The 22,078-nt window shown below is 41.1% G+C and overlaps 1 protein-coding gene and 1 long non-coding RNA gene across 2 annotated transcripts in view; one reads left to right on the forward strand and one right to left on the reverse strand.

The window, feature by feature from the left end:
* The window catches only part of SMIM13 (small integral membrane protein 13), a 25,081-nt gene extending 21,759 nt beyond the window's left edge, over positions 1-3,322 (reverse strand). The window contains exon 1 of the mRNA XM_024565581.3: positions 2,676-3,322. Within this exon, the coding sequence (XP_024421349.1) occupies positions 2,676-2,751 (76 nt within the window). The 5' untranslated portion in view covers positions 2,752-3,322. The remainder of the gene's footprint in view (positions 1-2,675) is intronic.
* LOC123480277 (uncharacterized) lies at positions 2,359-20,585 on the forward strand. The gene is made up of 4 exons (XR_006656197.3): positions 2,359-2,527; positions 8,465-8,528; positions 19,380-19,523; positions 19,977-20,585. It is a non-coding gene; the product is annotated as an uncharacterized lncRNA (long non-coding RNA).
* The last annotated feature ends 1,493 nt before the right edge of the window (positions 20,586-22,078 follow it).

Raw genomic sequence — 22,078 nt, forward strand, 5'->3', positions numbered from 1 at the left:
ATACTCATGAATATGGTGGGAATAATGTAAAATGTATTCCCTATCATAAACTGAGATCAAAAAAAGCTAAGAAATTCTAGGGAATGAGAAGCCAGGAAGAGAGAAACCATTAGACATGATGGTAGGATAGGAAGAACATCATGAAAGTACATACGTGTACAAAAGCCAAGAGAAATGCTTCATGGAAAGAATGCTCACTTGTATAAGAGGTTAAGTACAATTAGGACTAATAAGTGACCACAGAATTAGCAATATGGAAGCCATTTGTTACTGACCTTGACAAGGTCAGCTTCAGTACATGGTGGGAGTAGAAAACATTTTAGAATGAAGGAGAGACTGACAAAGTAGACACAACCAATGTATAGAGCAGAAGAAAAACCTCCCTAGGAATCTGAAATTTGAAAATCCATTCACTGTGTAAAAGATCCCAGGAAGAGTTCTGGCTATGAACTGGCTGAATAAACTGGCTCTGATTTCCATGGAGCATACCTGTGTCATTGATTGCTAACCTCACTGTCAATTGCATTTGGAGACAGGGCCTTTTAATTTTTTTTTAATCCTCACCTGAGGAATTTTTTTGTTGTTGTTATTGATTTTAGAGAGAGGGACAGAGAAACATCAGTTGCCTCCCCTACCCAACCTGACCCAGGATCCAACAGCCATCCTAGGTATGTGCCCTGGAGGGAAATCGGACTTACAACCTTTTGGTGTATAGGACGATGCTCCATTCAACCGAGCCACCAAGCAGGCCTGGATGAGAGAGGCCTTTAGAGAGTTAATTAAGTTTAAATGAATTCATAAGGGTGGGGCCGTAATCCAATAGAACTGGTGTACTTATTAGAAAAGATTAGGACACAGAGGAAAGACCATGTGAAGACACAGGGAGAAGGCGGTATCTATAAACCAAGGAGAGAGACCGCAGAAGAAATCAACCCTGCTGACACTTTGATATCAGTTTTCTGGCCTCCAGAACTGTGAGGAAAAAAATTTCTGTTGTTTAACGTTTGTGATATTTTGTTATGGTAGTCCTAGCAAACTAACACAGCACTCTAGTTCTCTCTCAAGTCTGTTAGGATCCTTTCCTCCTCTGCGTAAATGCCAGGGCCAACCTAGTCAAAATATGAAGCCTCCCTATCATTAGCTCTCTCTCCACAAAAAAATGCCTGGATTACTTCTCCATAATGTTATTAGTTCTTGACCATTCCAATCAAAATAAGGTGTTCTTTTATTTACTATATCTCATGTCTAATTCCATGTTTTCTGAAACCAAAGAACAGGGCACTTTAGGAAAAAATAAGTAAAGTCAAATAGCAACTGAGACCTGAGAGCAAGTCTGATATTTGTAGCAATTAGGAACTTTGATGTCCCAAAGGCAAGTTTAGCAAATATTATATCAAAGGTGTTGTCACATGTCACATGGTCTGCATATCAGATCGCCATCTCCAGATAGTTTACATCAAATTAGAAAAGAAAGCATATGCTTTCCTCCTTCCTCATATCAAAACAAATCACAAAGATCTGGTTTTCCTTACTTCAAGAATCCTAAATACCAAAAATGCTAACATTAAAAGCAGAAAATTGAAAACGTCTTTTCAATTGTTTTATCATCAGAAAAGAAAGGTTGTAAGTTAGAAGCTTTACTCTGGTGCCTTAGTAAAGCAAGAAAATTAAAAGAATACACACAGGTATATAGACGTGAATACATACATGTGCATATGCGCAAACACACATATCTTCTCCAAACACAGCTCTGATAGTGAGCAGTTAGTACATTAATCATGCAATGAATTCACCCTAGTATTTATTTTGAATTCTGACCAATTACTGCATTAACCTGAAACCATACTTCAATAATGCAGTTATGAAAAAATAAATTCTTTGATATCTGGTTCAAAATACTTCCCAAATTTTCACAGTTGCTCAGCCACTCTGCCAAAAGACCACTTGTGGTTATTAACTCCTGTGTATATAGAAATCAAAAAGATTTAAAATTGTGTTAGTATTACCTTGAGAAGAAACTTTTATGTCTTCTCATTCCAAGAAGGAAAAAACCCACAGCAAACAAAATAGCACCATTATTACAGAACTAAGAGTTGGGTTACCTGACCCTGGAAGTTTAATATAGCCAGTGTTTTTAAGGTCTACCTAGTCTCAACATTTCTGTTGGGAATTTAGTGTAAGCCTGAACTCCAAGTAAGCAAATAATTTCACAAGTGCTTCAATCCCAACCCTGACCCTATTCCTGATTAAATGATGGTAGTAAAACCTCTCTTTACTTTAGTGTAAGAATCTGCAAAAAAAGAGAAAGGAGTAACCAATCAGTTCACCTTCGAATACAGGCCAAGGTTAAAATCTGGGCAGACTGTGGTAAGAATGGCAATCAAGAGCACAGGCTGCCAGTGAAGCAATATCTGGTTTAACCCCGAGTGAAGATGCCCAGACCTGGATCCTGTTCTTTCCCTCTCCAGGATGCCATAGGGCCCGTCATGGGTCAGGGGTACATCTCCTCTGAGCTCACTCCTGAGAGGTAAGTGGACAACAGATGATTTTAAGACATTTGTCCATCCACGCCTTATTCTTTTTTTAACCAGACAGAACAAGCAAGTCAGCAACACCAGTAAAGCTGGCATGTGTACCACAGCGTGCAACTGCCCTACAGCAGATGCCTCACTCACCGCACACCATCAGCAGCAGGACGATCAGCAGCGTGGCCACGAACACCAGCAGGGTCAGCCCGACGTTGTGCCACATCTTGGGGGCTGAGGGGCGGCCGGCTCAGAGCAGCAGGGCGATGGGCACGGGCGGGCCGGCGGGTGGGTCCCAGGCTTCAGCGGCGGGCACCAAGTGCGGAGCGGCACCCGGGCGGCATGAGAGGCGGGCGCCCCTCGGCAGCGCCCCCAGGGGGCGGGGCGGCGCTACGAGGGGCAGGCAGCGCCCCCAGGGGGCTGGGCGGCGAGGGGCAGACACCGCAGCCCACCGGCCGATCGACCCTTCTCCCCCGCGTCGGCTGAGCGCGGGCGAAGGCGTGCCGTGGCAAACCCCTATCCACTCATCGCTCCCGGGAGCCGGGGAACCGGCGCCCGAAGACCCCGACGGCGGCCGGATGCGCTTCCATGGCGGACACCACGAGTCTGTGGATAGGAGAGAGGGCAGGCACAGGGACGCGCGACGATCACACGGCCGTCGTGGCCGCGGGCCCCGAGGGTTCCCTCGGTCCTCAAGTACAGTAGACGACTCCTGGCAGCCGCTACAGCTGCTTCTCAGTCCCAGGCCCCCTCCTGCTGCGGCAGCACCTCACCAAGAGTCCCCACCCCTTGCCTCCACCGCGGCGCGGGGACGGCTGGGAAATGCAGTCCAGAGCCCGGTAGAGGCTTCAGAAGGTCGTCCCACAGGAACTACAACTCCCAGAATGCGCCACTTCTCAGCGGCTTGGCTTCTCCCTGCTCTGTTCCCTCTCTGGCTTTGGTGTTTCTCAAGCCACCACCTCTGTCTTCCGAGTGCGGATTTTGTGTTCTCAGAACCCCGGCAGTTGGCTGTGCCAAAGAGCCAGACTGATTTCAACCATTATCGACATGCAAAGGCGTTTGTTTAAGGCCGTAAATGACGAAGCACGAAGAGGAAAGAAAGGGGTGTCAGCTGCCTGAAAAACTGGTTGCATGTGAACGTAGCCCTATACCTGGGGGTGAAGGTTGTACACTTGCGAGTTTTGAGGAAGTACCTGCATCCCTGCCAAAGAAACTGGCCAGAGGCACGGAATCTCCTCTTTCTTCCTGCAACGATGTTGTTCTATGTTTTCATAAGTAATGTATTTCAGAAATGGTCCTCCGTGGATTTAAGGACATCTGCTTTGCCCTTAATTTATCTCAGTTGTCAATTTAATCCATGCTGCGTCCTTGAGACCAAGCGACTGATGACCCACAGCTGAAGATTTTGTTGCACTGGCTTGAACAAACCACTGTGAAACAGGACACCAATAATCTCCAGTATTCTGTCTCTACCTGAAATTAAAAGTCCTCAATTCTGCCAGATTACATTCATTCATTAAAGAGATGAAAATAAATGTGTAGGCCTCTTTTAGAAGGAACCAGATATAGCCTTCACGTTTTTCTATGACTCTCTTGCTCCCTCCAAAACCTTTCTGTTCTACAAACTCCTTTACCCTTTCCACTCTCCAAAAACAAGCAAACAAAATCTGTGTAGCAATCCTTTAATATATCCTGACCATACCCAGCTGCCTTACTCTGTGAGTTATATTCCCTATGAAACAGTATTATCAATAAATATGTACTATATATGAAATATTAAGGGATAATGACTTTGCAAAAGATTAATACAGGGTTCCCATGAAGAGAAAATGATCCCAGTGCAGTTAAGATGTATTTATAAAAAATAAATTAATGCTTCTTTCATAGATGGTTCAATTTTATTATGTAAATAAAATGTTTTACTAAAATCTAGTTGAAAAGTTGAAGAGAACATAGAAGAACTGGAAGAATTTATTTGAAAGGCTTTTATCTCTCTTCCCTTCACGTATGTTGAATAGAGCCAAGCACTGTTGTAAGTGCTGGAGATACAGCAGTCTAATAAGACAAGCAAAAGTGTTTATGTTTGAGATGCTTATTGTAGTTGGAAGATACAACCAATACGCATAAATAGGAAAATCTCAGGAAATGCTAATTCTTATGTTGAAAACAAGCCAGACAGTGTGATAAAAATAGGGGTGTTATTTCATTTATTTTAATAGTTCATTTTTATTGTATTTTTTAATGATAGGGGTGTTATATTAGATTAGAGATCAAGGAAGGCCTACTAGAGGAAGTGACATTTAATGAGACCTAAATGACAAAAAAGATTCAGCCATGGAAAGACCTAAGAGGAAGAGAATACCAGGTGATGGGAGCAGCTAATGCAAAAGCCACAAGGAGCATACAAACTCAACCATATCTCTAAACCTTGGTAGTGTTTCTCAACCCTGGATACCCATTTCTAATCACCAATAGAGATTTAAAACTTACAAGTAGCCAGCCCTCATCCCCATGCCAAATGAATCAGAATTGTTGGAGATCAGGCACAAGCTCAGTAGTTACTAAAAGACCAGGTAATACTTTTGTGAACCCCACGGTTGAGAATGATTGTTCTAAAGCAGTGATTCTCAGTGAATGGTCTCTGGACCAACAGAATCAGCATCACCTGACAACCTGTTAGAAATGCAAGTTCTTAGGCCCTACCCCACACCTATTGATTCCCAAACTCTAGAGTAATCCAAGTAAAGGGTGTTGTCTTGGATTAGGGTAGTGATCAATAAAGCGAAAAGTAGACAAATTAGGGATATGTTTTGGAAGGAAAATCATCAAGATTAGCTGCTGGATTAGTTGTGGGGACTGGTAAGAAAAAGAAATAAAAAATGATGTTAGGTTTTTAGCCATAGCTTCTAAGTGAAGGGCAGAGCCATTTTCTGAAATGGGGAAGACTGTGCAACCATCCTCTCAGAGTGCCTTACAAACTCCTGTCTTTACAAATGATTCTTACATGCCTAGGTGAAGAGGTTGTGGCTGTGACAAATTCACACAGCCAGGAAACAAAGTCTCCTAACTCAAAAGTCCAAGATCTTTTCCACGAAACCATGCTGCCATATGTCATCATTTGCTATATTAGCGTAGATAATTTTCCTAAAGATAAATTCTGTAAGGGTTTTCAAGAGTAAGGTTTGAGGTAACTTGAGCCACAATTATTTCTGTAGTCCTTCTACTTACAGTTCTTACCCCTGAATAAAATGTTCTGCTCTGCTCCTTCCTTTTTGATTACCTCAATCATACTTATCCTGCAATGTCTGTCCAATTTCTTCCTCAAGAAAACCTCCCGATTCCTGCTCATTTGTCTGCCTAGCTCATCTAAGGCAATTGTCTCAGTCTTACCAGGACGCTGGGATTACCCAGGTAGCTTTAAAAACAGATCACTGGTTTCATTCCGGGCATACTGAAGGTGGGGAGTACGGTGTAAATGGTCTGTTATTGTTTAATGACCTTCAGGTTTTGATGAACAGTAAGACTTGAGAAACACCAGTGCCAACTATATTTAAATATTAATTAGGTATTCATCTTGTGATATTCCTTGGGTTGTTTTATACTATTATTGTTTTATATATACATACAGAGTATATATACGTGTGTGTATACCAAAATCTGATTTTTCAAAGGGAACATTTACCCCCTCTCTGCTATTTCCTTCTACAAGGGAAGGAGCTCAATTGGTAATACTATATCTGGTTTCTCTACGCTCTTTTATTCACTCTGTGGCTGGTGAGAAGAGGAGTGATTTATCTAACTGGTACATTTAGAAAAAATAAACTAGGTTTACTGAGCTCGTTTCTTCCCACATTCTTCTTGAGCTGCCTTATGCCTCACCAGCACAGGCTTTCAGCATAGGGAGGGCCACCTAAGTTCAGCAATGCCTCAAATTAGGTTTAATTAATAGGCCAGACTGGCTTTCACATTATTATGTTTTCTGATTTAATCTTTATTATTAATAAAGGTGATATTATGGCCTCCATATGTCTTATTCATTTTTTAAATGTCTCAGTTGGGTAACATGTATTCCTTGTTCCTCTTCAGTGATCCCACACTGCTTTTAAAATAATTAAAGGAAGGAGCCAGGAATTCAGTGTTTTTATATGGCCGGATATTAGGTGCTTGTCAGATACTGATTGATCCGAATGTTTGATCTCCAAAACTTGGCAATAGGCCTAAGTTTTAGCCATTTGTTCTTTAAGTATTGTGGGAAGGATTATGCTAAATGTTGGATACATACAAGGTAACTAAGATAAGACTTCTGTCCTCAAGGAAACCCAGTCCTATGGCAAGTATTTACCAAATACCTCCTTTGTGCCAGAAACTGTATTTGTCAATAGCAATACAAAAAATAAACAAAATAGGACCCCTTACATAAAAGAACCCAAGCCTTTTTTCAATGTTGAACCATCTGTGCTTCATGAAATCAATTTAGTGAGGAATTGACCAGTCACTAGAGGAATGGAATGGAATGGAATGGAATGGAATGGAATAGAATAGAATAGAATAGAATAGAATAGATAGAATAATAGAATAGAATAGAATGGAAAGGAATAGAATGGAATAGAATAGATCAATATGTGCTACAAGTAGTAAAGGCAAGTACTATTCATGAAACTTGTTTTAGTTATCTGTGTGTGCATGTGTGATTTGAGTTGGAATACAAAAATATGTTCTTGCTGTGGGCTATAGTTTTTAAAAACCGAAGATCCATAGGCTAGCAGGTGGATCCAGACATGTACATAAGTGACAATATTAAATATTATTTTACATAAATATAATTGGGATTTTATAGATGAAATTGAGACTTAGGAAATCTAAAAAAAATTGTTAGTAGGTAATGGATAAATTTGACATTCAAATCCCAGTGTGTCTGACTTGAAATTTTGTTTCCATTGTACCACAAGACTGGGGGTGACAGTAGGAAAGTTCTTGAGAAAAGGAAGATTAAGGAAAAAGTCTTGAAGTCATGAAAATGCATTTTGTGTGTGTCTGTGGGGGAAGGGTCTTTAAGATTCCATGAAAAGACATAATTTCTTTCAATTCTAATGAATTTGGAGTGGAGGTGTTACATGGTGGTAGAGAACTCCTGTTTTACAATTAGACTCTGGCTATGACTTCTGACTTGGTTGAATTACTTCATCTCTAAAAGATTAAGCCTCTGTTATATTTGTAAACATTTATAAAATAGGCCTAATAACAGCACCTTCTTCATAGGGTTGTTTTGAGAGTTTAATGAGATGCTATAAAAAACTGAGCACAGCACCCAACACTTAGGAGGTCTTCAATAAATGTTAGCTATTAATCTTAGTGATCTAATATATTCTTATAATGGAAGGAACTGGATAGCAGATTGGTTTATTCAATTCATTTTTACTTAATTTGGAAAACAGGATCTGATCAGAGAAGCAGAACCAAGGTAATAGGGGAATTATTATACGAACCAATGACAATTGTATGAGTTAAAAGCAATTAGTTTATAAGAATTAAAGGCAATTATCATAAGAATTATTATGAGAATAAAGGCAGGTTAGTCCATGCAGGCAATTGTCTCTTTGTCTAGTGCTGAGCCTAGTTGCTATACTGGCAATTGGGAAGGAAAGTTGGATGTGGACAAGAGCAAGGGCAAACTGTGACCAGTGAAAACAACTGTTACCTGCAAAGACTAACTGGAACCCGTGTCTGCCTTTCCTCACCTCCAACCTCTATGCTATAGGTGACACATAGGAGAAGCTGGAACCCTCCACCCTGGAGTTGCACACACACTCAGTCCAGGGGTTGGAGAAACCGGAGGAGGGGATGTGCCGGAAACTGGAGTGTATTAGTTTCCTCGGGCTGGCATGACTAAGCACCACAAACTGGGCAGCTTAAAATAACAAAAATTTATTCTCTCGTAGTTCTGGAGTGAAGTCTCAAGTGAAGGTGCTGACAGGGACATGCTCCTCCCTCTGAAGATTCCAGGTGAGAATCCTTTCTGGCTTATGGTGGTGGCTGGCAGTCCTTGGCCTTCCTTGGCCTGCAGTGGCATCTCTCCAATCTCTGCCTCCATTTTCACATGGCATTCTTTGCTATGTGTTTGTATCTCTGTGTCTTCATGTGGCCTTCTTATAAAGATATTAGCCATTGGATTTAGGGCCCACCCCAATCTAGTAAACCGCATCTTAACAGAAATAACTAATTACATTTGCAAAGACCCTGTTTCCAAATTAGGTCACACTATGAGATTCCAGATGAATACAAATTTGGGAGAGGAGAGGGGACAACACCATTCAATCTCATACATGGAGAAACCTTACTTGGGTGCTTCCCCTTGGCAATAGATGAGCTAGCTGCAGCTCAGAGACAATGTACCTGGCACCTCCCACCAGCCATTAAAACAATTTAAAAAATCAGTATTTGCTTCATTTCTACCTCCCAAATAGCATCCAAAAATATCTCTATTGGCCAATACTGGTCCAGAAACAAAAAGGAAAGGAAATTCTGGGAAATTCCAGGTACCTAAGTTGATATAGTACAAAGCCACCACACAATAAGAGTCACTGAGGACTTTTTTTTTTTTTTGAAGATTATATTTATTCTGTTTTTAGAGAGAGGGGAAGGGAGGGAGAGAAACATCCATGTGTGGTTGCCTCTCGCACATCCCCAACTGGGGACTTGGCCTGCAATACAGGCATGTGTCCTGACTGGGAATAGAACTGGCAACCACCTTATTTTCAGGCCAGCACTCAATCCACTAAGTCACACCAGCCAGGGCTGACTTTTTATTTTCTTGTACCTTTTTTGAGCAACAAAATGACTTGATAGAAATGTTTTAAAAACATTGATCTGCAGCAGAGTAAAGGTGAGAAGAGGGGTGAGGAAAGATTAGAGACATTAAGAGATCATTACCATAGTCCAGGATAGTGACCTCTGAACTTTTTTGATTGTACTTTTGGTAATGGTAGACTAAATATGTGGGGCCAACTTGCTGGCTGAATACAACATAAAAATCTGAATTAAAATATGTGTCCAAAAAACTAATAAAATAATGAGCAATAACTGGACCAAGACTGGGGAACAGACAGAAATGGAAATCCATCAGTGTGAACCGGACATTTGGGGGCTCTTTTACCCAGGGGAGCATCAGAAGGTTCTGAAGAGATGCTGAGCAACTCTGGGGACTCTGCCGAAGCTGGCTCCAGGCTCAGGATGTCTGAAGACTATCAGGCACATAGGACTGAGACACCAGAGGGCTGAACACAGGAGGGAAGCTCGAAACCAAAAATAAACCTGAATCTTGATCAGCTTTGCCTGATCTAGTTGACCCAAAAAAGTTTAAATCCTGAAATTGGATTAAGGGAATACTAGATTACAAGGGCTCCAAGGTACAGCAGAAACAAAAGAAGAAGCTTATCCTAGGCCTCAATTATTTCTACAAGTAACCTTTCAAAAATAATTTTCAGCACAAATGCAAAATTTTATTGCTTGTCATTCTTGTTACAAGCATTTTTTGAGCACACACTTTCATACATGTTTTTGTGGGATTTTTTGCTTACAAAGATGAGCTAGAAATGAAATAAAGTATTTAAGTTTTTATTTTTAGTGATAGGCAACAATTTTAATATCAATGTTTACTTTGCTGAGGTAACAAAATACCACAGACTGGGTAACTTAACATGACAAAAAAAGCCCTGACAGGTGTGACTCAGTGGGTTGGGCATCTTCCTTCGAACCGAAAGGTCACAGATTCAGTTCCTGATCAGGGCACATTCCTGGGTTGTGGGCCAGGTTCCTGGTAGGGAATATGCAAGAAACTATGATCAATGCTCACACATTGGTGTTTCTCTCCCTCTGTTTCTCCCTCCCTTCTCTTCTCTCTAAAAATAAAGAAATAAAACCTTTAAAATATGGCAGAAATGTATTTTCTGACAGGTCTGGAGGCTAGACATACAAAATCAAACTGATGGCAGGGCCATGACCTCTCTAAAGCCTCGGGGGGAGGATCTGTTCTTAGCTCTTTTAGTTTCTGGCAGTCCCCGGCATGCATGACCTTTGGCAGCATAAATCCAATCTTTGCCTCCTCTTCACATAGCTATCCTCCTTCATTGCCACTGCCTTCTCTTTTTATAAGATTATCAATCATTAATTTAACTAATTTCAGATTCCCCCTACTATCTGAAATTAGAATGTTCCCATGAAATCTTTCATAAGTGAAAACTAAAGAAGTAATTACCATTAATTTATATGGAAAAAATGTTGAGTGTTCCCAGAACCCAAAAATACCCTACCAAATCATACCAAATACTCTTAGTTACATCCATTTTACACTAAGGAAAATCTCTTCCTGAGCTCTTTAAGGCTTTTCAAAAATTTAATATGTTTTATTGATTATGCTATTACATTTGTCCCAATTTTCCCCCTTGCCCCACTCTGCCCAGCATCCCCACTCCTTCAGGCAATCCCCACACTGTGACTCATGTCCACGGTTCATGCATAGGTTCTTTGGCTACTCCATTTCCTATGTTGCACTTTGCATCCACATGGCTATTCTGTAACTAATATTTGTACTTCGCAATTCCCTCTCCTCTTTACCCATTCCCCCAAAACACCTTCCATCTGGCACCATCAAAACTCTGTCTGTATCCATAATTCTGTCTCTGTTCTTGTTTGCTCAGTTTGTTTTTCAGATTCAATTGTTGACAGGTATGTATTTATTGCCATTTTATTATTCATAGTTTTGATCTTCTTTATCTTAAATAAGTCCCTTTAACATTTCATAAAATAATGGTTTGGTGATGATGAACTCCTTTAGTTTTTTCTTGTCTGGGAAAATCTTTATCTGCCCTCCAATTCTAAATGATAGCTTTGTTGGTTAGATATAGGAGACTATTCTGCATGGCGTGGACCCAACTCCCACTCACAAAGGCCAGTGGGAAGCAAGGTCTGGCACACAGGACCCACACCCACAGATAGGTTCTCCTGTGGGGAATCAGGCCTGCATTGTACCTAGGCCACTTTGAGACTTTCTTTTTGCTAAAACTCCCTCACCCTGAATTGAGGCAGCAAATATTTACTGCATATCTTTAAAGTAACGTCCTAAAATCTATGCTAAACCTTCCAAGGATGAGTGTAAGCAGTTCAACCACTTTTCCCTGTACATTTGAAAATATCCTTCTTTTTTGATGTAATTAGCAACATCCTCTCCTTTGTTTTCTGAAAAAGGTAACCACCTAAAGCGAACCTGTGCATATTAAATGAGGACCATCCTTAATATGATGTGCCCAGAAAAGCAATAAAAGCCCGTCAAGGCAAGGGTTGGTTCACTCTTCTCTTGAGAGAGTGGCTGAGGCACTCTGAGGCGTTATCCCCTTGAGAGAGTGGCCGTGCCATCCCTTTTCCTCCACAGGACTCGGTAGTCCATGTGAACTTGTCTTGTCTCAGCCACAACGCCACGGACACTGCAGGCCAGTGTCCGCATCAGGTAGAGCAATCTTGGCTGTAGGTCCCTGCTTTTCATGACTTTGAACACTTCGTGCCAGACCCCTTTAGCCTGCAAAGTTTCTTTTGAGAAATCTGCTGACAGTCTTATGGGGACTCCTTTGTAGGTAACTATCTGCTTTTCTCTTGTTGCTTTCAAGATTCTCCCTTTATCTTTAACCTTTGGCAGTTAATTATGGTGTGTCTTGGTATGGGCCTCTTTGCATCCATCTTGTTTGGGACTCTCTGTGCTTCCTGGATTTGTGTGTCTTCTTCCTTCTCCAAATTAGGGAACTTTTCTTTCATTATTTGTTAAATAGATTTCCCATTTCTTGCTGTTTCTCTTCTCCTTCTGGCACCCCTATGATGCAGATGTTGGAATGCTTGAAGTTGTCCCAGAGGCTGCTTATACTATCCTCATTTCTTTGGATTCCTTATTCTTCTTGTTCTTCTGATTGGTTGTATTTTGCTTCTGGGCTTCATCTGCTCTACTGCTGTCTCCATGTAAATTGTTCTTAATTTCACTTGGGGTATCCTTCGTTTCTGACTGGATCTTTTTTATGCTTTTGAGGTCCTCACCAAGTTCCTTGAGCATCCTTATAACCACTGTTTCCAACTCTGCATCTGATAGATTGCTTATCTCCATTTTGCTTAGTTCTTTTCCTGGAGTTTTGTTCTGTTCTTTCATTTGGACCATATTTCTTTGTCTCCTCATTTTGGTAGCCTCTCTGTGTTTGTTTCTATGTATGAGGTAGAGCTGTTATGACTCTGTGTCTTGGTAGTGTGGCCTAATATAATAGGTGTCCTATAGGTTCCATTGGCACAGCCTCCTCTATCACTGAAACTGAGTAGTCAAAGTGCACCCTCTGTGTGGACGGAGTATACCCTCCTCTTGTAGTTGAGCCTTGATCGCTTTTAGCAGGACAATGGGAGGGATTCACCCAGGCCCGTCAGCTGCAAGCACTGACTGTGACAACTGACCACCAGCATCAGCTCTCTGTGAAGGATCAGGTATGTGGGGTAATGGTCTATAGCTGTCCCCTGGGAGCTTGGGCTCTGGAGTTTCCCAAGTGGTGCAGGCAAAGTCAGCCCCCACCTGTGTTTTGCCCAGGGCAACCCTGCCTGAGGTATAATGCAATCTGAAGTGGCTGTTACTAATGCTGGACTTGTGGATTTCCAGGTGAAGCCAAGTTGTAAATCTAGGCTGGCTGCTGCTAATGCTGGGCTTGGGGCCACTTAGCAAGCAGTACAGGGGATGGGGGTCACCGATCACAGCTCTTGCTTGTTTGAGAGGATTTAGGAAGTTGTGAAGCATAAGCCAAGATCAGTCACTCATATGGAAAAGCAGCTTGGGTGGGCCTGTAAGTTGGGTGGGGAGAAGTTCCAGGGGATCTCCAAGATGGGGCAGACTGTGTTAGCCAGGTTGATGGATTCTCAGATATGGCACCACCTGCTGGCTTTGTGGTCTGTGGGAGGAGGGTTCAGAAAAAGGACAATGACGTCTCCCCACCTTTCTGTCTGGGAAAATGCTGTCCCCCAGCTTGTGCCGTAATGCCACACACTTCAGTTTCTTCCTGTATGCCACTGGTGCCTTTCAAGCTTCCACTCAGGTGCTGGAGCTCAGAGAGAGTGAGTCTAAGTGAGTCCCTGTGTGGGTTCTTTAAGAGAAACTGCTTGGGACTCCAGAAGTTTCTTCCACTGACTCAATCGCTGATGTTTTTGCAGCCAGAAGTTATGAGGACTTATCTTCCTGGCACTGGAATCTTGGGCTGGGGTCCTGGTGTGAGGCTGGGACTCCTCACTCCTAAGATATTCCTCCTGAATTTTTATCTCCCACATGTGGATGTGGGACCAGCCTATTCTGCATCTCCGCCCCTCCTACCATTCTGGATATATGTGGTTTCTTTGATTCTGTAGTTGTCAGACTTCCATTCAGCTCAATTTCTGATGGTTCTGAGAGACTGTTGTTTTATATTTTAGTTGTGGTTGTGTGAGGAGGTGAGCCGTGTTTACCTATGCTGCCATCTTGACTGGAAGTCTCTCACATGGGCTATTTTTCAAGTACATTTTACTCAAAATATCAACATGTCTAAGTGGCATATTTTTGGGGTGACATGCTCAGTACCCCTATATAACCTAAGTTCTTTCCAACATATTCTCAACTCCACTGCTAGGCCTAATCTTTTTTGTTTGATTTGAAGATTGTTTTTTCTTTTGAGGCCTAATCTTTTAAAAACACTAATTTATCTTGTTCTCTTCTTATAGTTCATCACTCCTTTAACTTTAACTCTCCCAAATGTGCTGATGGCTCCTTGAGTACTGCTATCTTTCTGCTGAACATCTTTATTCAGATGTCCCAACATCATGATCCAAATCTAGCATGGCTAACAGCCCTTATTCCCCAAGTCAAAGATTTCTGTTTAGTACAATGATTTTTGATCAGTCAATTTGGCCAATAATCTGGAAGTTATCATTGGCTCTTTCTGTGTCCTCAGTAGCACAGACAACTCATGGGTCCTGTCTTCATGGTGTTGCTCCCTCTGCCCTTCCTTTGCCCTTCCACACTCTATGTTTAGGTTTCCTGTCTTTTTGCTCAGATGAATAGAATGTGCAATATTATGCATTTAGAATGTTGACGTGTAACAAATAGACGTTTATCCAGCAGGATGGGTTTATTTGGGAATAACAAAGAATTGCAATTCAGGATAGATGGTCTAATGGTGAACCTCTCAAAGGTCCATAAAAACAAAGGGGAGAATTGTTCTTTTATGAACTTGGAGGGGGCTGTTGTAAACAGAGTTCATTGGAGGAAACAAAGTTTGAAATAGGGTGACTTTTAATTGTTTAAGTTATGGTAGTTTCCCATTTGCTAAGCTGTTACTGGGTGAGGAGAAATCTTTTCTTCCTCCTGCTGAGGTCTTAAAGTTAAGTATCACTTCTTGTCATAAGTACAAGGTACATCTTTTGCCATTGGGGTCAGTAGTGTGTATTGAGTGACAGTTGCATAAGAATTCTGTCTTCTAACCTCCTGACCCCATTTTAAGAGGTTTCTGTTTATTAATTTTCATATGAATATCAAAAGGAAATATGAGAAAATAATATATTTTTTATTTTAAAAGATAAGAGAGTAAGCTTGCTTAATATTTATTGCAAGGATTGACACTGTGGCCCTTACTTACTTGGCCAGTATGTTATATGGTCATTTGTGAAACAGAATAATAGGAATCCTGAGGGCATAGTGGGACTTCCACTTTCAGTGTATCACTATGGACTGCTATTTACTTGCTATGTGTTGTTTTCAAAGGGCTTAATTTTGTAAAAGCAAGACCTTAAAAGAGTAAGTCATTACTAGACTGGCCAGGCAAACCTTTTGTACCACACAGGAGTTTCCTGGTTTTCTCTTGGCAAAGCATAAAGACAAGTTGTGCGTTTTTTTTCTTTAAATGATGGTGCTAGGTTTCTGAGAAGGAAATTCTGAGAAACAGCCTGCTGGATGATCATGAAGGCATCCCCTTGTTTCAACATGAGGGAAAGGAAGAAGAATGGAGCAGGACCAAGAAGGGGGAGAAGACAAGCTGCACTGCAGGCCAAAGACTCCTTGGTTGACCCCACAGGAGCTCTGGAGCTGGAATGGCCCTTCCAAGTTGTCCTTTGTTAGGTGGAGATGCCCAGATCTTTGTTTTCATGCAAGGATCAGTCCCTGGATGTAGGTAGACTACCACAGGAAGGAGTGTGGATGAGGCAATCCCCAAGTGCCACCAGCATTTCCTACATCTGGAGCCATACTCTGACATCAATGTGGAACACATAAGGGTGGTTAATCATAGTGTCCATCCTAGAAGGGAACTATACAAAGCTTGCTGACCTTTTCTGCAACAAAATAACAGAGTGGCTCTCTAAGCATACTGCATAGCAGACAGTTCTGCGGGAAAAAAACACGTATAATCTGTTTCCTCAAGATAAAGAGGATCTCTTAACAATAAATGAGAAAGCAGTTGCTTTTGAAAGAAATCACCCTACTGAGGGAATATTTTGAGAATATTTCCACTGTCATATGACTTAATTGTCAAAAACTACATAATTGTGTTTCCTATCTGCACACAAACTTGGAACCAGAATTTTTTCACTTGTTTAAATAGTTTCCAAACAAAGAGTTCCCAGGGATTTTTAACCTATTTAGGAAAATAATAAAAAAATGCAACATCTTCCAATTAGTGTTTTAAAACAACACAGGAGACGTGGAAATTTGCTAGCTGAATAACAACAAAAATCTTTGTACAGTAAATGGATGGGTTTAAAAAAACTTGTATCACAATTGAGAAAGTTGGTCATAAATGCCCTGCCTTAATTTAGATATCTGGATATTTTGAGTCATTTTTTACAATTATGACAAACATTAAAATTAAGTATTGAGATAAACCAAACTTAGATCATTGAGCTGTTGAATTTCAAGGTATTAATCATGTTCAAAAGATTTTTTTTTAAGTAATGAAAACTATTTGGTGATTGTTATGAGTTGAATTGTGTCCCACGAATAGATCAGTGGAGATTCTTGCCCCCAATACCTCAAAATGATTTATTTGGAAATAGGGTTGTTGCAGAAATAGAGGTAACTGCCCTTTTTGAAAGTTTTCCTTACCCCACAGAAGCCCTGCATTAGTGCCTGTTTTCACTGTTCAAAAGAAATCTGAAGAGATCTTTGCTTTTACAAATTGAAGGGGAAAGTGAAAATAGCATTCAGTGCATGTTTTTGCAGCAAGCCCTCACAGAGGCAGGGTGCACCACAGCAGTGAGAGTGGCACCTCCAAGCTCCTTCCCCAGGAACCAAATTCAGTATCTCAGCATCAAGTTGCCAGAGCTTTGAACTTAGACTCTGACCATCAGTGGTGTATCTCAATTTGTTCTGTGCATCTGTTAGCAAGGTGTGTCCTAAGGTATTAGAGAAGCCTGTAAGGCAAGATGGAGGCATAGGTAAACATGGCTCACCTCCTTACACAACCACAGCAAAAATTACAACTAAATTACAAAACACCTATCACCCAGAATTCTCAGAAAATTGAGCTGTATGGAAGTCTGACAACCAAGGAATTAAAGAAGTCACATCTGTCCAGACAGGTAGGAGGGGTGGAGATGCAGAGATGCAGAGACGCAGAATGGGTGATCCCACACCCACATGTGGTGGATAATAATCAGGAGGGGCACCTCAGGAGTGAGGCTGGCCCAGGGTTCCTGGGCCAGGAACATAAGTCCCTGTAAAAACCAGTGGGGATTGGTGTGGCAGAAGAAACTGTGGGATTCTCAGGTGTTTCCTCTTAAAGGGCACGCAATTGTCTTAGGACTAACACAGACTCACTCCCTATGGGTTCCAGCACTGGGGCAGCAGCTGGAAGAGCACCAGTGGCATACGGGGAGAATCTGAAGTGTCTGGCATCAGGGTGAGTGCCAGGGGACAGCTTCCTGCCAGACAAAATTCCAGAGGCTGGGCAGAGGCCATTGTCCCTTTTCTGAGCCCTCCCCTACACAGAGAGGTGATACCATATTTGAGACTCCATAAACCTGGTTCACATGGGGTGCTCTTCCCTGGCAATTACCTAGAGCTCTGCCTCATCCAATTTACAGGGCCGCTTTTCTATAATAGGCCACTCTACTAAGACAGGGAGTCATAGCAGCTCTACCTAATACATAGAAACAAACACAGAGAGGCTACCAAAATGAGGAGACAAAGAAATATGGTCCAAATGAAAGAACAGAACAAAACTCCAGGAAAAGAACTAAGCAAAATGGAGATAAGCAATCTATCAGATGCAGAGTTGGAAACAGTGGTTATAAGGATGCTCAAGGAACTTGGTGAGGACCTCAAAAGCATAAAAAAGATCCAGTCAGAAACGAAGGATACCCCAAGTGAAATTAAGAACAATTTACATGGAGACAGCAGTAGAGCAGATGAAGCCCAGAAGCAAAATACAACCAATCAGAAGAACAAGAAGAATAAGGAATCCAAAGAAATGAGGATAGTATAAGCAGCCTCTGGGACAACTTCAAGCATTCCAACATCTGCATCATAGGGGTGCCAGAAGGAGAAGAGAAACAGCAAGAAATGGGAAATCTATTTAACAAATAATGAAAGAAAAGTTCCCTAATTTGGAGAAGGAAGAAGACACACAAATCCAGGAAGCACAGAGAGTCCCAAACAAGATGGATGCAAAGAGGCCCATACCAAGACACACCATAATTAACTGCCAAAGGTTAAAGATAAAGGGAGAATCTTGAAAGCAACAAGAGAAAAGCAGATAGTTACCTACAAAGGAGTCCCCATAAGACTGTCAGCAGATTTCTCAAAAGAAACTTTGCAGGCTAAAGGGGTCTGGCACGAAGTGTTCAAAGTCATGAAAAATACTGTAGAACTGTGTGGCTTAGTCAACAAACATTTGTTTCTCACAGTTCTGAAGGCTAGAAGTCTGAGATGAAGGCACCTGCAGATTCAGTGTCTGGTGAGAAATACCTCCTGGTTCCTTCAGGGCAGTCTTCTCACTGTGTCCTCACAGGGAAGAAAAAGAAAGAGAGCTCTTCAGGGTTCCTTTGACAAGGGCACTATTCCCATTGATGAGTGCTCTACCCTCATGACCTAATTACTTCCAAGGCCCCACCTCCTGACACCATCATACTGAGGGCTGATATTGCAACATGTGAATGGCGGGCAGGGTGACAGACATTTAGTTTCAACAGACATTAGCAGTGCAAACTACCTTATCTCTAAAGTACCATAACCACCTCTGCCTACCAAAACAATTAGGTAACAACAAAGACCAGAGTATGTGTGGGGTGGGGCCGGGGTGGGCACTAAGGAAAAAGAGAAGAATTACTAAATCATGTCATGTTTTCCTTGGTGATACATGGAATGGAATCTGCATCCCTTAATTTGAACAATTAAGCCCTGACTTTTACATTTACAGGGAAATGTGATGCTTTACTGGATCTTTATTTTCTAATACAAGTATTTTAATTTCTTTTTTCCCCAGTATACTTTTAGGAAGTTAATCAATTAAATAACAGTTATTTCATATCATTTGAATTAGGACTTGGGGTAAATTGCATTTGGGGGTTACCAAAATCACTTTAGTTAGATTTAATATTGCAACTCAAGCTACTATTTTCAAGCCACTTCTTAAAAAGTACTTATCAATAGAATACTTTTCTACCTTTCATGAAAATGTAAACTTATGTTCAAACTTTACATTGTAACTGGCTAACAGTAGCTAATAACATTCCTGTGGTATGACTCGTCTACTGGGTTAGCTCATTTAATCGCCACCTCAATTCTATCAGGTAAGAACTATTATTATTCCCATTTTATAGATGAGGAAGCTGAAGCACAAGAGGTTAAGTGACTAGACCAAAGTTATGTAGCCAATAAATGGGAGAAGCAAGATACAGACCCGGAAAGTCAGCCCTGACACCATTCTCTTTACCATTCTGCTCTTCTGCCTGCTTACGTAAGAGGTAAGTGGTTATTGGGGGAAAAACACTCCAGCTTGCCTCCATAACATTCCAAGAATCAAACACATAGTTACATTGTAGATTGGGGGAATATCAAACAACTGATGCCTACAATGTAAATTGCTCCTGGAAGACATGGCAGGTCTTTTCTGCCATTTAGTCTACCCTGGAAGCCCACCTTTCAACATTCCACCTCACACCATAAATAAGACAATGCATCACAGTCTTATGAGTTTTTGTTGATGAATAGTGACCAAAAATAAAAATAAAGAAAGCTCTACTTCAGATTTTCAAACTTCAAGCCACCACACATTCATGAGTTGCAGGAAGCATTTTTTAGTGGATTGTAATAGAATAAAAAATATCAGGATAATTTCATAGTGTAAGATATTATCTTATTTATAAAACTTTTATTTTTGTACAGGACAACAACCTAAAATATATTTCTTACCGTAGGTTGCAAACGAAAACCGTTGATGTCTCCTGATCAAGTTCATATCCCTGTGAGACTAAGACCAAATCTTCACTCAACAATGGCTGTACATCTGATCTTAAGTGCACCCTTAAACATTCAAGCCTAGCACTTACCACTTACTTCGACAGCTTTTGTTGCCTTAAGAATAACTCTGGATTATATTTAAGATTGCTACTTAACATTTGAATCCTTTGCCTTGCAATGTCTTACTTTGTTTTCATCGAAAACTATAGAGTTGTGATTTATAGGTGGTTTACAAGTGAATACCCCACAAAGTAGAGAGTTTTTTTCAACTAAAAAAATCACCAAAGAGCTGAAAAGGACTACCAGAAGTCATCAGTCTCTTGCTATTCAAAGTGTGGTACACAGGACCAACAGGATCAGCATCACCAAAAATAGAATCCCAGGCTACCCCCCTAGGTCTACTCCACCCTGGGCCTACTCAATCAAGATCTGCAAGATCCTGGCTTATTTCACTTAGCATAATGCCCTCCAGTTGTGAGGGACAAATACCATATGATCTCACCTTGAACTGGAACATAATCAACAAAAGAAAAAAGCAAACAAAATATAACCAGAGACATTGAAATTAAGAACAATGTAACAATAGCCAGAGGGGAGTGGGGAGGGGATAGTGGGGAGAGGGGTCTACAGGAGCTACTATAAAGGACACAAGGACAAAATCAAGGGGGAGGGTAGAGGTGAGGGGGAGGTGGGACTGGCAGGGGTGGGGTGGAGGGATGGGGAGAAAATGCAGACAATTGTAACTGAATAAAAATAAATAAATAATTTTTTAAAAATCTGCAAGATCCACAGCTGATAACTTATGCACTGATCTCATCCTTAGCCTCCCTCTAAGTCTTAGTCAGGACTTTTGGGTATTAGCAAGGGGAACAACATTTATCAACTTAGATTTAATAGAGCTTTTCCCCAAACTAGAAAATGGCAAGGGAGAATAATAAGTAGTTTTATATTTATATTTACATTTACACTTACATTTACATTTATATATATGAGGTCTGTTCAGAAAAAGTCCAACCATATTTAATATAATGAGAATGGTGTGCGTGACATCAATGTAACCTGGCAGCAAAGGAGAGAGGACTGGAATGCACATGTGTGAACAATGACGACTTCACTGTGCTAGTCAGGGGCGGTAGATGCCATTGAGTGAGCATGTGTACTGTGTGGCTGTCACATTCAAAATAACTGAATGAGTAGAGCAAGGAATCTGTATCAAATTTTGCGTTAAGCTTGAACATTCCTCCATGAATCTATTTGGGTGATTAAGAAGGCCACAACTATGGGCAACTGGTGATTGGCAGCCTCATCACAACAACATGCCCACTCATGCATCACATCTCATGCAGAGTTTTTTGGCAAAACATCAAGTCACCCAAATGACTCAGCCCCCTACAGCCCAGATTTGGCACCCTGCTACTTCTTTCTTTTCCCAAAACTAAGACACCTTTGAAAGGGAAGAGATTTCAGACCATTGATGAGATTCAGGAAAATATGATGTGACAGCAGATGGCAACAGAGAGAACTGTGTGAGGTCTCAAGGTGATTAATTTGAAGGGGGCTGAGGTGCCATTGTCCTATGTACAATGTTTCTTGTATCCTGTAACTTCTTCAATAAGTTTTTCATATTATATGGTTGGATACCTTCTGGACAGATCATATAGACATATAAAATCTGTGTACATGTATATGTGTACAACATTTGTATATACCTATGTATATATGTATGTATAATAGTTTCTTTGAAACTATTACAAATCTGTTTTTCTAACTCAATACAAATGTATGAGAAAGACAAGTTTTGTGAAGCAAGAATTTAGCTTTATAGATAAACATGGTTATTTATATCCTCATTCTCTGTTCACCTTACCTACCACTCATTCTCACCCACTTGCCCACCTGCTCAAATTCACCTCCCTATTCTTTCCATTTCCCCTCCCTTTCTCTTTTTCTATATACTTTCTACTGTTCCGTTGTCTCCCAACCCAAGCAAAACATCAACCTTTTGCCCATTCTGGTCCTAGGAGTGCCTACCTAAATGGATTTATGTGTGTGGATATAT

The sequence above is a fragment of the Desmodus rotundus genome, chromosome 3 (genome assembly GCF_022682495.2).
Source record: "Desmodus rotundus isolate HL8 chromosome 3, HLdesRot8A.1, whole genome shotgun sequence".
Classification (NCBI taxonomy): domain Eukaryota; kingdom Metazoa; phylum Chordata; class Mammalia; order Chiroptera; family Phyllostomidae; genus Desmodus; species Desmodus rotundus.